This window comes from Artemia sp. Qi Xiang Cuo, chromosome 18, assembly GCF_049724085.1.
Source record: "Artemia sp. Qi Xiang Cuo chromosome 18, ASM4972408v1, whole genome shotgun sequence".
NCBI lineage: Eukaryota > Metazoa > Arthropoda > Branchiopoda > Anostraca > Artemiidae > Artemia > Artemia sp. Qi Xiang Cuo.
The window spans coordinates 4,690,381-4,705,870 of record NC_142811.1 but is presented as its reverse complement, the minus strand read 5'-3'; the positions used below and the strand labels follow the sequence as shown (position 1 = coordinate 4,705,870).

Genomic DNA, 15,490 nt, shown 5'->3' with positions numbered 1-15,490 from the left:
TATATATATATATATATATATATATATATATATATATATATATATATATATATATATATATATATATATATATATATATATATATATATATATATATATATATATATATATATATATATATATATATATATATATATATATATATATATATATATATATATATATATATATATATATATATATATATATATATATGTGGCAAAACTAACGGACACAAATAAAAATACAGGCAAAGACCAAAATACGGAAATTTATACACTTATTAGTGAGTTATTGGAAAAGTTATAAAATAATAATAAAACTATAATAGCTACTATTGCTAACGAATTGATTCATTGCAAGAATATTAACACAATTTATTACTACTACTACTACTAGCTTATTGCAACACCAAGGCGCCTGAGGCCAATACATCTGCACACATTCATCCTCCCATATTCCCTTAAAAAGTACGCTCTTTAATTCCTCCCACGAGGCTTCAACTCTATTTAAATCCTTACTCCTGACCTAAGATAAAACAACGAAGTAGGCTATGTCGTGCATTTATATAGGCTATGTCGTGCATTATATGCATAGCAGTGTTATACCAGAACGTATTTGCTTGTGACCTCTTCTCATCCCCTTTGGCAATGAATTACTTAACCTAGAAAATATTACTTGGCCTTCTTCCTTTTTCTTTTCTGAGACCCCAGGGAAGAGATATCTAACTACATTTGTCGTACAATCTATTGTTTTATAATTCGAAAAAAGCTATGATTTATTAATTAGATTTAAACATTTTGCTTAAGTAGATTTAAACGTCAGGCAAATTTCTTCAGGCACGTATTTTTTAATTAGTAAAATTAGACATAATAATTTTATCTATTTAAAATCAGAATAAAAAAATAATTTTTTGATGCATCTATTGTTACCGAAATTCTATTTTTTACAGTTTAGTTACTATTGGGCCGAGTTGCTCTTTACTTTCAGTTCGTTACCACAAACTGTTTGACTGCGATATGAAAACACCATAGAAAATTAGTCAATTTTCAACTATGCTTTGCACTAAAAAGTAAAAAAGATTTCAAATACCAAATTATCATACTCTCTGCACTGTTTATGAATAGTTTAATATATCCTCTGAACAGTGAGGTCCATTCACGAAAATTTTTCGGGGAGAGGGGGGATGTGGAATGTAACTTCAATTCTAACAGGGCAATTTTTTCGATTTACTTCGACAAAAATAAAAAAAAGTTCCATAGATATTTCTCAAAATTTAGGAGGGGGGTAAATACCACCCTGTCCTCAATTGGTGCGTCTGGCTTTGAGAAGTACCAGCCCCTCATGCCTCTGTGAAAGAGCTGCTTCAGCAATCATGTTAATAGCTTCATGGGACTCGGATCGGAGTCCCAGATCACAAGTTCTACCAGCAGCTCTGTCCTCACCAAGATTTAAATGAGAACATTTATTATTTTCTTATTTTTACTCTTATCCAGCCTCTTCTTGTTTCAAAGAAGAGGTTCTTACCTCCTCTGGCATAACTTTCTGATATGGCTTTATCCAGGTAATAGTTAGTCTACCAAAGGATTATATCCCGTGGTTATATTTGTAATTTTAAAACATATTCAAATTTCCTTACCGTAAAATTTTTTACATTGCATTCAGGAACTTGACTTTGAACCCAACGCAGGGTTGCATAATATCCAGGACTAAGTTCCTTCATGAAGTATGATAAATATGTCATTCCTGACAATTCGTCCAAATAAGGGGAGGCAAGATACTCTGGTTCCAGGACCATAGGAATGTTGAAAACCTTTTGAGCCAAACGCATTGCCCTTTCGCAGTTTTGCACGCTAAAAGAAAAACAGATCAAATTAGTTTCTGGTCTCTTTCGTTCTCAAAATCCCTTTTTTCACTAATTGAAAAACCAAAGTAATTATTTAAAAACACAAGACAGATTATAACTAAATAGTTCCGTTGGGAACTTTTTTAGGAAGTTGCTTTGAAGTACCCGGTTTGTAACTTTTTACATCTGTCTTAATATTATTCGTGGTTTAAACTATTCGTTATTATAATTTATACGTGGTTTTTATTATTATTATTTTACTATTTTATTTTTTATTAATTTATACGTGGTTTACGAAGCTCAAAAATTGTTTAGTCTAAGTTCAATCTCGTACAACGGAGTCTAGATATTAAATGACGGAGCCTCTAAGTATAGAGCCTCAACTTGGAGACTTACACTAACTATACTAACTATACTAACACTCACTAACTATATCCGCTGGAAAATTTTTTTGGAAGTTGCTTTGAAGTACCCGGTTTAACTATTTACCGGTTAAACTAATAACCAGGTTATTTGTGATTATAGTTATTTATTAAATTATTTGTCAAACTCAATAGTTTCTTAGTTTGGGTCCAATTTCGTCCAACGGAATCTATATATTAAATGATGGAGCCTCTAAGCATATAGACTCTTATTGGTTATTTAGTTCGACAGGGTCTAAAACATAAAATAATGGAGCCTCTAACAGGAGATTTAGTCGATTGGAACCTAAACATAAAAAGATCGAGCCTCCAAAAATGGAGCTTTTAACTGTAGATTTAATCCGATGGATTCTAAACATTAAAATAGTGGAATTTCAAGCATGGATCCTCTGATCGAAGATTTAGTTCCAAACATAAAATAATGTAGTCTAAATCGAGTCCAACACAATGGAGTCTAATAAAATAATGAAGTCTAAACATAAAACAATGCAGCCTCTAATTGGAGACTCATTCCAAGGGAGTTTAAAACCTATAACAATGGAGCCTCTAACTCGAGATTCAGTCCAATGGAATCGAACGTGAAATAAGATCTGAGTATGGATATTCTAACTGGAGATTTATGCCAATGGAGTTTAACATTAAAATTATGAGGGCTCTAAGTATGGAGTCTCTAATTGAAGATTTAGTCCATAGGAGTCTAAACATTAAAATTATGGAGCTTTCAATCATGTGCCTCTAATTAGAGACTTAGTCCAATGGAACCTAAATGTAAAATAATGAAGCCTCTAAGTATGAATTCTCTAATTGGAGATGTAATCCAATGGAGTCTAAACGTTATAATGAAGAGGGATTTAATCAAATCGAGTCCGAACATAAAATAATAGAGCCTTGAGTATGGAGCTTCATATTGAAATTTAGTCCAAAGGAGTCTAAACATTGAAATTATGGAGCTTCCAAGCATGTGCCTCTAATTGGAGATTTAGTCTAGTGGAACCTAAACGTAAAATAATGAAGCCTCTGAGTATGAATTCTCTAATTGGAGATGTAGTCCAAAGGAGTCTAAACGTTATAATGAAGAAGGCTTTAATCAAATCGAGTCTGAAAATAAAATAATACAGCCTTGAGTATGGAGCCTCATATTAAAGATTTAGTCCAAAGGAGTCTAAACATTAAAATTATGAAGCTTTCAAGCATGTGCCTCTAATTGCAGACTTAGTCCAGTCGAATCTAAACATAAAATAATGAAGCCTCTGAGTAGGAATTCCCTAACTGGAGATCTAGTCCAATGGAGTCTAAACGTTAGAATGAAGAGGGACTTAGTCAAATCCAGTCCGAACATAAAATAATAGAGCCTTGAGTATGGAGCCTCTAATTGGCGATTTAGCCCAAATGAGTCTCAACATTACTACATTTAGTGCCTTTTGTAATTAAAAAATAGTTTTTTTTTTAAATAAAATCAATTATTACAAAATACAAAAAAGATCGATATAGTTCAATATTCGAGGGATTTTATATTTTTTAAAAATCACCATAGTTTTTTTTCTGTTATATACTTTTATTTTTAAGGCGGACGGTAAAAATAGTTACCATTCCTGAATCAAGTTGTCATTATTATGAAATCCTAGACACCATAAACATCATGGCATATATAAATTATAAGTTGCCACAGGCAAGTGGAGAAAGAGCTCTCCTTCAGAGCTGAAGGATTCGAGTTCAACGTACTCTGTGGCAACGAGTCCAAAATCTACAACATAATTCTTTGATCTCCGTCTTAGTAAAATTACTATTCCTTTCATAGAAGTACACAAAATTCGGAAAATCCTACTTTAATTTTGACAGAGATCTTATACTGCAGCAGTGATACCTCTCTTGTACTTCATCAATCAAACAGTTCGTGGTAACGAACTGTAAGTAAGGAGCGACCCGGCTGAATAGTAACCGAAACTCTAAAAAAAGGAATTTTGATACCAACAGATACATTTTTATGCTGATTTCAAATGTATAAGTTTCATCAAGTTTATTCTTATGCATCAAAAGTTATACGCCTGAGAAAATTTACCTTATATTCCAAAAAAGGGGGAAACACCCCCTAAAAGTCAGAAGTCACCCGATCAAAATTTTGAGATAGCCATTTTGTTCAGCATGGTCGAAAAATACAATAACTATGTCTTTGAGGATGACATAATCCCCTACAGTCCCCTGGGGAGGGGCTGCAAGTTATGAACTTTGTCCAATGTTTACATGTAGTATTGGTTATTGGGAAGTATACAGACATTTTCAAGAGGGACTTTTTCTTTTAGTGGGAGGGGTTGGATCGGGGGTTACGTGAAAGGATCTTTCAATGGAGGAAGTTTTTATGGGAGAGGGACATTGCTATGAAGGAGGCGCCAGATTTCCCAGCATTATTTGAAAAAAACGATGAGAAATTAAATAAAAAAAAAACAAGTTTTCAACTGAAAACTTTCCAACATCAAAACTAAAAAATCAGAAACTATAACGTATCTGATTTGCGGTAGTTTCACGCTTGGTAGATTATTAGATTTTATTTTTGCTCATTTTTTGTTTAATGGACTTCTTTACTTTTCTTTGAAAAACTTATTTTATGGAAAGTGTTTCAATTAATTTCTGTTCGTTTTATATTGACAGTGTTTTCAGAGAAAAAGAAAATAATACTTAAAATCTTTTCTGTTTTTTAAAACTTAATAGTTTGGCCTGCTAGTTGTATGCTGGAGAAAAATGTTCAACAATTTTTAACAGCATGCACTGTCTCAAAAATCTTGACACAAAATAGCAGTGTTTAATTTAGTTTCATACCGTTAGTAGTTAACCTGAAATAGAAAACTTGATACCATTCGCAAAAAAATCTGTTCACTTTCTTCGATACCTTGGATACACTTACGCTATTTTGATTTGGTTGGATTTTAAGAGCAGAAGCAGCCCCGAAAGTTTGTACATAATACCCTCAGTCGTTCTTGGGATACTGCTGAGATGCCTTGTTGGGAATTAGCATTAACACAGTGCATTTTGATTTAATCTTATGGCAACATTTAGTTTTTAAAAATAGTCAAATGGAAAGGTGGGCGTGGGAGGGGGGTTAGTTTCCCTCCAATCACTTTCAAAGAACTCTTTTCCAGAACTTTTTACTACGTTGAATAAAATGGCTATCTGAAAATTTTGATTGGATGTGTTTGGGGGAATGGTGGGCGTTAGAGAGGGGTCAGTTACCGTCCAATCACTTTCAACTATTGAAAAGAAACTAGCCCTCTCAATTTCCAATTGAATGAGCCCCTTTCGAAGTTTCTACGACAACTCTATCATTAAAAAACTTATATGCCCTCAGGGCATAATTTACAACCTTTGCCCTGGGGACTATGGGGGGTTTGTCATCCTTAAATACATAATTTCCAGAAGTTTCAACAACATTGAACGAAATGGCTATCATTAAACTTTTATTGAATGTGTTTGGGGAAATAGCGGGCGTGAGAGGGGGGTTAATTACTCTCCTCTCACTTTCGACTATTAAAAAGGGCAATTTCAATTTCCAATCAAATGAGCCCCTTTTGAAATTTCTACAACAACTTTCTATATAAACCTTATATACCCCCAGGGCATAACTTAAAACCTTTGCACTGAAAGCTCTGATGGCGTTATCATCCTAAAAGACCTAATTTTTAGAACTTTCGACTACGTTGAACAAAATGGATATATCAAAATTTTGACTGGATGTGTTGGGGAAATGGTGGGCGTGATAGGGGGGTTAGTTACCCTCCAATCACTTTCGACTATTAAAAATGGAACTAGCCCTTTGAATTCCCAATCGAATGAACCGATTTTGAAGTTTCTACGACATCGCCTTATATAAAACCTTGTATGCCCCCAGGGTATAATCTAAAACCCTTGCCCTGAGGGCTGTGGGGGATTATCCTCCTCAAAAACACATTTTCTATCTGTAAATCAACTCCACTGAACAAACTGGCTATCTACAAATTTTGATGGTATGTGTGGGTAATTATGGTCGCGGGGGAGGGGGATAGTTGCCCACAAACCCCTTTATATTATTAAAAAGGGCACTAGCCACTCCAATTTCCAATCGAATGAACCCTTTTCGAAGTTTCTACGGCAACTCCTTCGATATGAAGTGCCCGGGTATGGAGAACCAAAAAAAAAAAAAAAACACATTTTGCCCAGATCGTTCTTTACTTAGGCAGCGCTAGCGATCTTGTACATGAATTAAATAAAAAAAAGTTTTTAAAACTGAAAGTAAGGAGCGACATTAAAACTTGAAACGAACAGAAATTATTCCGTATATGAAAGGGGCTGTCCCCTCCTCAACGCCTCGCTCTTTACGCTGAAGTTTTTTATTGTTTGAAAAAAAATAGAGTCGTGAGAAAGTCAAACTTTAGCGTTAAGAGCAAGGCGTTGAGGAGCGGACAGCCCCGTTCATATACGGAATAATTTATGTTCGTTTTAAGTTTTAATGTCGCTCCTTACTTTCAGTTTAAAAAACTTTTTTTTAATTTAATTTTTTGATCGTTTTTTAGTTAATGCAGCTTTTATTTTGGCCCACCGTCATTGAATAAGTAAACAAAATTTGCATAAAAATTTTATTTTTCTTTTGCTAAATGGATGTCTCTTAATTTGGTTATGACGTAATGTACAAATTAACTTGCGTAACTAACTTCTATATTCGTATATTTTTCTTCTGGCAAAAAATACAAAGTTGCAGATTTTTGCAGATATGAGCTTGAAACCTATGTAATAGGGTTTTCTGATACGCTGAATCTGACGGTGTAATTTTCATTAAAATTCTTTCACTTGTAGGGGATGTTTCCCCCCTCTTTAAAAAATCGGGTAAATTATCTCAGGCTCGTAGCCTTTGATGAGTAATACTAAACTTAATAAAAAATATATTTAGAATCAGCATTATAAACCCATTCTTTTGATACATTTATTGACATCAAAATTCCGTTTTTAAAAGTTTCGATTACTATTGTGCCGTATCGCTTGTTATTTTCATTGTTTTTTTTTATTACGTATATGTTATTACGTATATGAGGGGTTCTCCCCTTAGTCAATACCACCCTCTTTACGTTAGAAGTTAAAAAAAATTTAATTTCCTTCATAAGCAGATCCTCCAGCATAACCCCCTACACACACACACACTCCCCCCCCCCCACTACCAGAAAAAAACCTCCTGAAAACTTCTGTATACTTCCCAATAACCAATACTATATGTTAACATTGGGTAAAGTTCATAAATTTTAGCTCTCCCCCCGGGGACTTCGGGGGATTAAGTCATCCTAAAAGACATAGTTATTATATTTTCGACCCTGGCGAACAAAATGGCTATCTCAAAAGTTTGATCGGGTGACTTTGGGAAAAAATTAGCGTGGGAGGGGGCCTAGTTGCCCTCCATTTTTTCACTTAAAAAGGGCACTATAACTTTTAATTTCCGTTCCAATAAGCCCTCCCACGATATTCTAGGACCACTGGGTCGATACGATCACCCCTGGGAAAAAAAAAATAAATAAACTCGCATCCCTGATCTTTCTTCTGGCAAAAAATGCAAAATTCCACATTTTTGTAGATAGGAGCTTGAAACCTCTACAGTAGGGTTCTCTGATACGCTGAATATGATGGTGTGAATTTCATTAAGGTTCTATAGCTTTTAGGGGGTTTTTCCCCCTTTTTTTCGAAAATCAGCAAAATTTTCTCAGGCGCGTAACTTTTGATGGGTAGCACTAAACTTAATGAAAGTTATATATTTGAAATCAGCAGTGAAATCTGATTCTTTTGATGTATCTATTGGTATCAAAATTCCGTTTTTTAGAGTTTCGATTACCATTGAGCCGGGTCGCTCCTTACCACGAACTGTTTGATCTATCTTGTACATGAAAAATGTAGTTTTTCGTGAAAAATTGATTATACTTTAAAATCTATTTTTTTAGCTATAAAAGATTTTTAATCACATCAATCGTATTTAAAATGACCCATTAAACAGCTCTCTACGACGTCCCAGTGCCAAGCTATCTGAGGAAAAAAGGAAGAAAAAAAAAGAAAAAAAGATTCCTTATATGCAGAATATCGTAGTTCAAGCAACTTATGTTGTTTTTCAAGCAAATAGATTTTCTCGTTATTCAAGCCAAGGGACAGAAAGTTTCCTGTACAGGGTTTTCAGACGAGGAGGTTCTAATAATGTACTTCTTGTTTTGATCTGACACTATTTTCAGGAGTTATGGGCTATTACATTTTTTAGTATTGGACGTGATCGTCTCTTGCTAGGTTGCTGGCAACCGCTGCAACCCGGAAAATAAAGAAGCATCTTAAGTATGGGACAAAGAGAACCTTACAAGAGATGGAACTTCGGCAATGTAACACAAGGAGATAGAGATTAAAAACTACCATAAAGTAGCGTTAGGCAACTCCATTAAAACATAAAAATTTCAATAAGAGTTGGATAGTTAATTCATTTAATTTACAATGCAATAGAATTAAAGCGGAAATTTCTCAGCAAGTGATTATTAATCATCTTTTTTTCATTTGCAGGAATTATTTTAAGTTAAAATTTAGTCTGTACAAACTAGGTCTAGTTTGGCTTGCGAAATCTTGGCAGATTAAGTAGGCTTGTTGATTTTAAACTGGTAGGTCTACTGGACAAACAATTCTGCTGTCTTTACCCTTCCCTGAATTTTTAAGGGTACTTGTGTAACATACGCCCTGCCTAATTTTCTTCTTATATGTTTCTCTGACGCTCAATCCTACTAAAATATACCAAAGTATGAAAACAATATAATACTTTAGAAACGAATTTGGGCTATATATTTGCACATTAGGGGGAGGGGGGGTAAAGTGTAGCGGGTCTGCATGCCTAATGTGTTAGCTACAATTATTCAGCATGTTATTTAGTAAGAATTGTTTTCTAACTTCACACTGTCCAAATACTTTATCCCCACCCCCCTAATGTGCAAACAAATAGCCCGAATTATATATTTCCCATCTATTCTGTCATTTCTCTTTGTCTTGTCTCACACTAAGCTGAAAGAAACTAACGAAACAAAAATGGTTCTTTAATGCGTCAATGAGTGAACAATTTGAGCGGCAGTGGGTTTACCATACAAGTACCCTTAAAACGAACAGAAACTATTATCTATATGATCGGGTTGTCCCCTCCTCAACAGCTCACTCTTCACGCTGAAGCTTTTATAGTACTGAAAAAAAAAACTTTTTATTGTTCTATTTAAACGAATTGTTTCTTCTGTCACTTCTCTTTGTCTTTTCTCAAGCTAAGCTGAAAGAAACTAACGAAAAAACCGGTTGTATAATACGTCAAGGAATGAACAACTTGAGCGGTATCTTTTTCAGTAACTAAAAAGACAGCATGCAGAGGTTTGGGGAACAACAAACCTCCCAAACACAAGATGGTATTGGATGTTTTCTTTTCGACACCAGCACTATTTTCTGTTCTTGTAAGTTTCCCAAACTTTTCTATTTAGTAATTTAAAACAAGTTAATCTAAAATATAAATAAAATTAAATTAAATAAAACATTTAATCAATATAATCTAAAATGTTAAGTAAAATAAAATTAATATTAAATAAAATAAAATTTAATAAAATATTCAATCAAGTTAATCTAAAATATTAAATAAAATTAAATTAATACTAAATAAAATACAATTAAATTAAATAAAATAAAATTTAATAAAATATTTAATCAAGTTAATCTAAAATATTGAATAAAATAAAATAAAATTAATACTAAATAAAATAAAATAAAATTAAATAAAATGAAATTTAATAAAATATTTAATCAAGTTAATCTAAAATATTAAATAAAATAAAATTAAATTAATGTTAAATAAACAAAATTAAATAGAATAAAATAAAATAAAATATTTAATCAAGTTAATCTAACATATTACCTAAGTAATTAATTATTTATTATTTAGTTTACCTTTTTTTAATTTTATTTTCATTAATCTTTGATACATCACTTCTATGTGTTATTTCACTAATATGACGGAATTTCCGATCGATACAGAAACGTAACCATAAAAAAATAGTTTTTTTTTTAATATGTTTCGCAAACATACTAGAAAGTACTGAATTGATATTTATTACTAACCATTATCAAATAGTTCGTGGTAACAAACAGTAAATAAGGAACGACGGGGCTCAATAGTAACAGAAACTCTAAAAACCGGAACTTTGATACCAATAGATATATCAAAAGAATTGGCTTATTATGTTGATTCGAAATATATAGTTTCATTAAGTTTAGCGTTGCGCACCAAAAGCTCAACCGGTCATGAACCATTGCTGATTCGTCCTTTTGACAACCTGTATGGGCCTGTATGTTATTACAACCTGTATGTTACATACAATCTGTATGTTATTTCAATACGGGTTCAATATTGCCCTTCAGACAAATGGTTAATTGTCCCAAAGACAGCAGATACGAAATGGGAAAATAATGGCCATGTTGACACCTGTAACTCATTTTTCTTCAGTGAAGAGAGCTGTAGCAAGAATTTCTCGGTATCCAGAATGGATTAGTCAAAAATAAATCTAGATAAACCTATTTATATTGGATTCGCTGCATTAGAGTTATCTAAGTTACTGATGTATGAATTTCCACACTTCTTTCTTCATGAAGGAGCTTTACTCCATCAATTTTCTGAGGTAAGAGAAGAAAAGTACTCTGAAACCAAGGGCAGCTTCTTTTATGGATATTTACATGCCCAGACATCCGAAAAAAAGTGCGCTACAAGGAACTATTGCCAAAATTATGGATATCTAGGCCCAAATTGTACATTTATTTGTCCTCCAGGAACTCATGGCGTACCATGTGAAAAATTACTTTGCTACAGAAATTGATTTTAAAAAATTGAAAAACTCTGGAAAATCACAAAAAAAAACTCCTCTGGTCTTGGTTTCACATCTCAGCATAAACAGCGAGGCAATAAGGAAATCAAACTGTTTGATTTATTGATTTATACAGAACAATTTGTTTGATTTACTGTGAAATAGTTAGTGTTGTAGACTTTAGTATGTTAGTGTTAGTGTGGATAGTGTTTTTAGTGTGGTTAGTATAGTTAGTGCTAGTGTGGTTAGTATGTAGACTTTTACGCTTAGTATTCCGCTTAAAAATTCAGAATTCAAAAATTAACATGAGAAGGGCTGACAACACCTATACCTTCTCAAGATTAAATATTTTTTTTTTTTTACTGAAAGTAAGGAGCGACATTACAAGTCGCTCTGCCTCAACACCTCACTCTGTACGCTAAAGTTTTTTTTTATTGTTTTAAAAAATAAAGTTGTGAGACAGAGTCAAACTTTTGCGTAAAGAGCGAGGTATTGAGGAGGGGACAGCCCCTTTCATATACGGAATAATTTCTGTTCGTTTTAAGTTTTAATGTCACTCCTTACTTTCAGTTAAAAAAAAATTAGTTTAATTTCTGAACGTTTTTGAATTAATGCAGGCTTTGATTTTGGCTCTCCGTACATGAATAATTAAACCGAAATTTGCGCATTAATTTTACTTTTTTTGGTTAAATTGCTTTCTCGGAAGTTGTTTAATTTTATTTACGAACGTTTTTATTAGTAATAAATATACGTAAATTACGAACTAACTTATGGAACGAACTTCTATATTCGTATATTTTTATTACGTATATTAGGAGGTTCACCCCCTAGTTAATACCTCGCTTTTTACGCTATATTTCAAATTTTGTTCCGATTCTTTAAGAATGGCTCCTTAATCACAAAGGCCGCTAATTAGAATAAATAGCCTAGTTCTTATGAAAGTACTAAAAAAAACTTTAGCGTAAAGAGTAAGGCATTGACTAGGGAGTGAACCCAATCATATACGTAATAATTTCTGTTCGTTTTAAGTTTTGATATTGCTCCTTACTTTCGGTTGAAAAACTTGTTTTTTTTATTTAGTTCCTGATCGTTTTTTAAATAATGCTGAGAAATCTGGTGCCCCATCATAGCAATGTCCCTTCCCCCATGAAAACTTCCTCAGTGGAAGGATCCTCCTATGTAACCCCCGACCCGCCCCCCAACCCCACTACCAGAAAAAATCCCCCCCTGAAAACGCCTGTAGGCTATTCTTCCCAATAACCAATACTATATGTGAACATTGGGCAAAGTTCATAACTTGCAGCCCTTCCCGCGGGGACTGTGGGGAATTAATCATCCTCAAAGACACAGTTATTATATTTTTCGATCATGCTGAACAAAATAGCTATCTCAGAATTTTGATCGGGTGACTTTGGGAAAAAATGAGGGTGGGAGGGTGCCTAGTTGCCCTCAATTTTTTTGGTCACTTAAAAAGAGCATTAGAATTTTTAATTTATATTCGAATGAGTCCTCTCGCGATATTCTAGGACCACTGGATCGATACAATCACCACTGGGAAAAAGAAGAAAAAACAAATAAACACGCATCTGTGATCTTTCTTCTTGAAAAAAACACAAAATTCCACATTTTTGCAGATAGCAGCTTGAAACCTTTACTGCAGGGTTCTCTGATACGCTGAATCCGATGGTTTAATTGTCAGTAAGGTTCTATGACTTTTAGGGGGCGTTTCCCCCCTTTTTTCAAAAATAAGGCAAACTTTCTCAGGCGCTTAACTTTTAACGGGTGAGATTAAACTTGATGAACCACATATATTTGAAATCAGCATAAAAATCAGATTCTTGTGATGTATCTATTGGTATCAAAATTCCGATTTAAAGAGTTCCGGTTACTATTGAGCCGGGTCGCTCCGTAGTTACAGTTTGTTACCACGAACTGTTTGACCAGAACACAGTTTGCGCTTTACTGAAAACAAAATACGCTCAAACAATGGGGACCCCAAACAATGTGGAGACAATACTTCTGGAAAATATTCGCATAATCATTGACTAGTTGTGTAAAATTAGAAGTTGTGTAAATGAGTATTCTTTTGACGTATCTATTAATATCAATATAGCTTCTGGGGTATATAAAGAATGTGCCGACAAAAATCGTTCAATTTTACATGTGAGGGGGGATAATTCATGTTTGTTTTAAGTTTCAAGTTCACTCATTACTTTCATCACAAAAACATTATTTTTTCTATTAATCTGTCAAGCAAAAAAAATGGAAGATAGTAAATCTGTTTGATGAATACGATAAAAGATACAACTGCACAGTAGCAGTAGACATCATTTGGGAACAAAATAGTGTTTGTACAGGCTTTTCGAAGCAATCTCTAGCGATTTCGATTTTCCACTTATATGGCATAAATGAAATTAAATTGAAAAAATTAAGTTTTTTTTAACTATGAATGCTGAAAGTTATGTTGATTTAGCCAAAATGACAGAACTAAAGCCTCTAACAAAAATTAAATAAAAAAAAACAAGTTTTTTAAACTGAAAGTAAGGAGCGACATTAAAACTTAAAACGAACAGAAATTATTCCGTATATTGAAGGGACTGTCCCCGCCGCAACGCCTCTCTCATTAAGCTAAATTTTTTTATTTTTTTAAAAAATAAATTCGTTAGACAGAGTAAACAATTATCGTAAATAGGGCGGCGTTGAGGAGGGGACAGTCCCTTTCATATACGGAATAATTTCTGTTCGTTTTAAGTTTTAATGTCGCTCCTTACTTTCAGTTTAAAAAAAACTGTTTTTTTTATTTAATTTTTGAACGTTTTTGAATAAATACAGGTTTTGATCTTGGCTCACCGTACATGAATAATTAAAACAAAATTTTCATATTAATTTACTTTTATTTAGTTAAATGGCTCTCTCGAAACTTGTTTAATTTTATTTACGAACGTTTTTATTAGTAATAAATATACGTAACTTACGAATTAACTTACGTAACGAACTTCTACATTCATATATTTTTAATACGTTTATTATGGGGTTCGCCCCCTAGTCAATATCTTGATCTTTAAGCGAAAGTTCGAACTTTGTACCAATTCTTTAAAAATGACCGCTTAATCACAAATGCCGTTAATTAGAATAAACAGCTATTATGGAAGTACTAAGAAATCTTTGGCTTAAAGAGCGAGGCACTGATTATGGAGTGAACCAATCATCTATGTAATATTTTCTGTTTGTTTAAAATTTCGATGTTGCTGCTGTTGCAGTTGAAATACTTGTTTTTTTTTTATATTAAGTTTCTGATCTTTTTCTAAATAATGCGGGGAAGTCCGGCGTCCCCTTCATAGCAATGTCCCTTCCCCCATTAAAACTTCCTTCATGGAAATATCCACCCACATCACCCCCGCACCAACCCCCCCCCCCACAACCAGGAAAAATCTCCCCTGAAAACGTCTGTATACTTCCAAATAACCAATACTATATGTTAACATTGAGTAAAGTTCATAACTTTCAGCCCTCCCCCGAGAACTTTCGGGGATTAAGTCATCCTAAAAGACATACTTATAATATTTTCGAACATGCTGGACAAAATGGCTATCTCAAAATTTTGATCAGGTGACTTTGGGAAAAAAATGAGCGTGGGAGGGGGCCTAGGTGCCCTCCATTTTTTTGGTCCCTTAAAAAGGGCACTAGAGCTTTTAATTTCCTTTCCAACGAGCCCTCCCACGATATTCTAGGACAACTGGGTCGATACGATCACCCCTGGGAAAAAAAAAACAACAAACAAATAAACACGCACCCGTGATCTTTCTTCTGGCAAAAAATGCAAAATTCAACATTTTTGTAGATGGCAGCTTGAAACCTCTACAGTAGTGTTCTATGATAAGCTGAATATGATGGTGGGATTTTCATTAAGGTTCTATAACATTTAGGGGGTCTTTCCTCCTTTTTTCGAAAATCAGCCAAATTTTCTCAGGCGCCTAACTTTTGATGGGTAGCACTAAACTTGATGAAAGTTATATATTTGAAATCAGCATTGAAATCTGATTCTTTTGATGTATCTATTGGTATCAACTTGTTTTCTAGAGTTTCGGTTACCATTGAGCCGGGTCGCTCCTTACTTACAGTTCGTTACCACGAACTGTTTGATAATGAGGTAGCTGTTAGCCAAAAAGAGGGGATTGAAATGAAATTCGCTTTGACTCTAATCGCAGCAAAGATAAAATGATGTCTATTCTCGAAAATCTAAAGCTTAAACAATTTATCCTCGAGCCGGCGAACATCAGTTCCTCTGGAAAAAAAAAGACTAAACTCTCTAAGCAGGGTGGCCTCAACCTCATGATCCGGGTGGGAGCTCACCCTGGGATTGTCAATATCCAGGAAAA

The 15,490-nt window shown here is 33.7% G+C and overlaps 1 protein-coding gene across 3 annotated transcripts in view; it reads right to left on the bottom strand.

Annotated features, from left to right (window-relative positions):
• Nucleotides 1-15,490, bottom strand: part of jbug (filamin-type immunoglobulin domains fbug) — a 367,002-nt gene that overhangs the window by 285,509 nt on the left and 66,003 nt on the right. For all 3 annotated transcript variants that reach the window (XM_089104337.1, XM_089104338.1, XM_089104339.1), the window contains one exon: nucleotides 1,619-1,832. In XM_089104337.1, coding sequence (XP_088960463.1) covers nucleotides 1,619-1,832 — 214 coding nt within the window. The remainder of the gene's footprint in view (nucleotides 1-1,618; nucleotides 1,833-15,490) is intronic.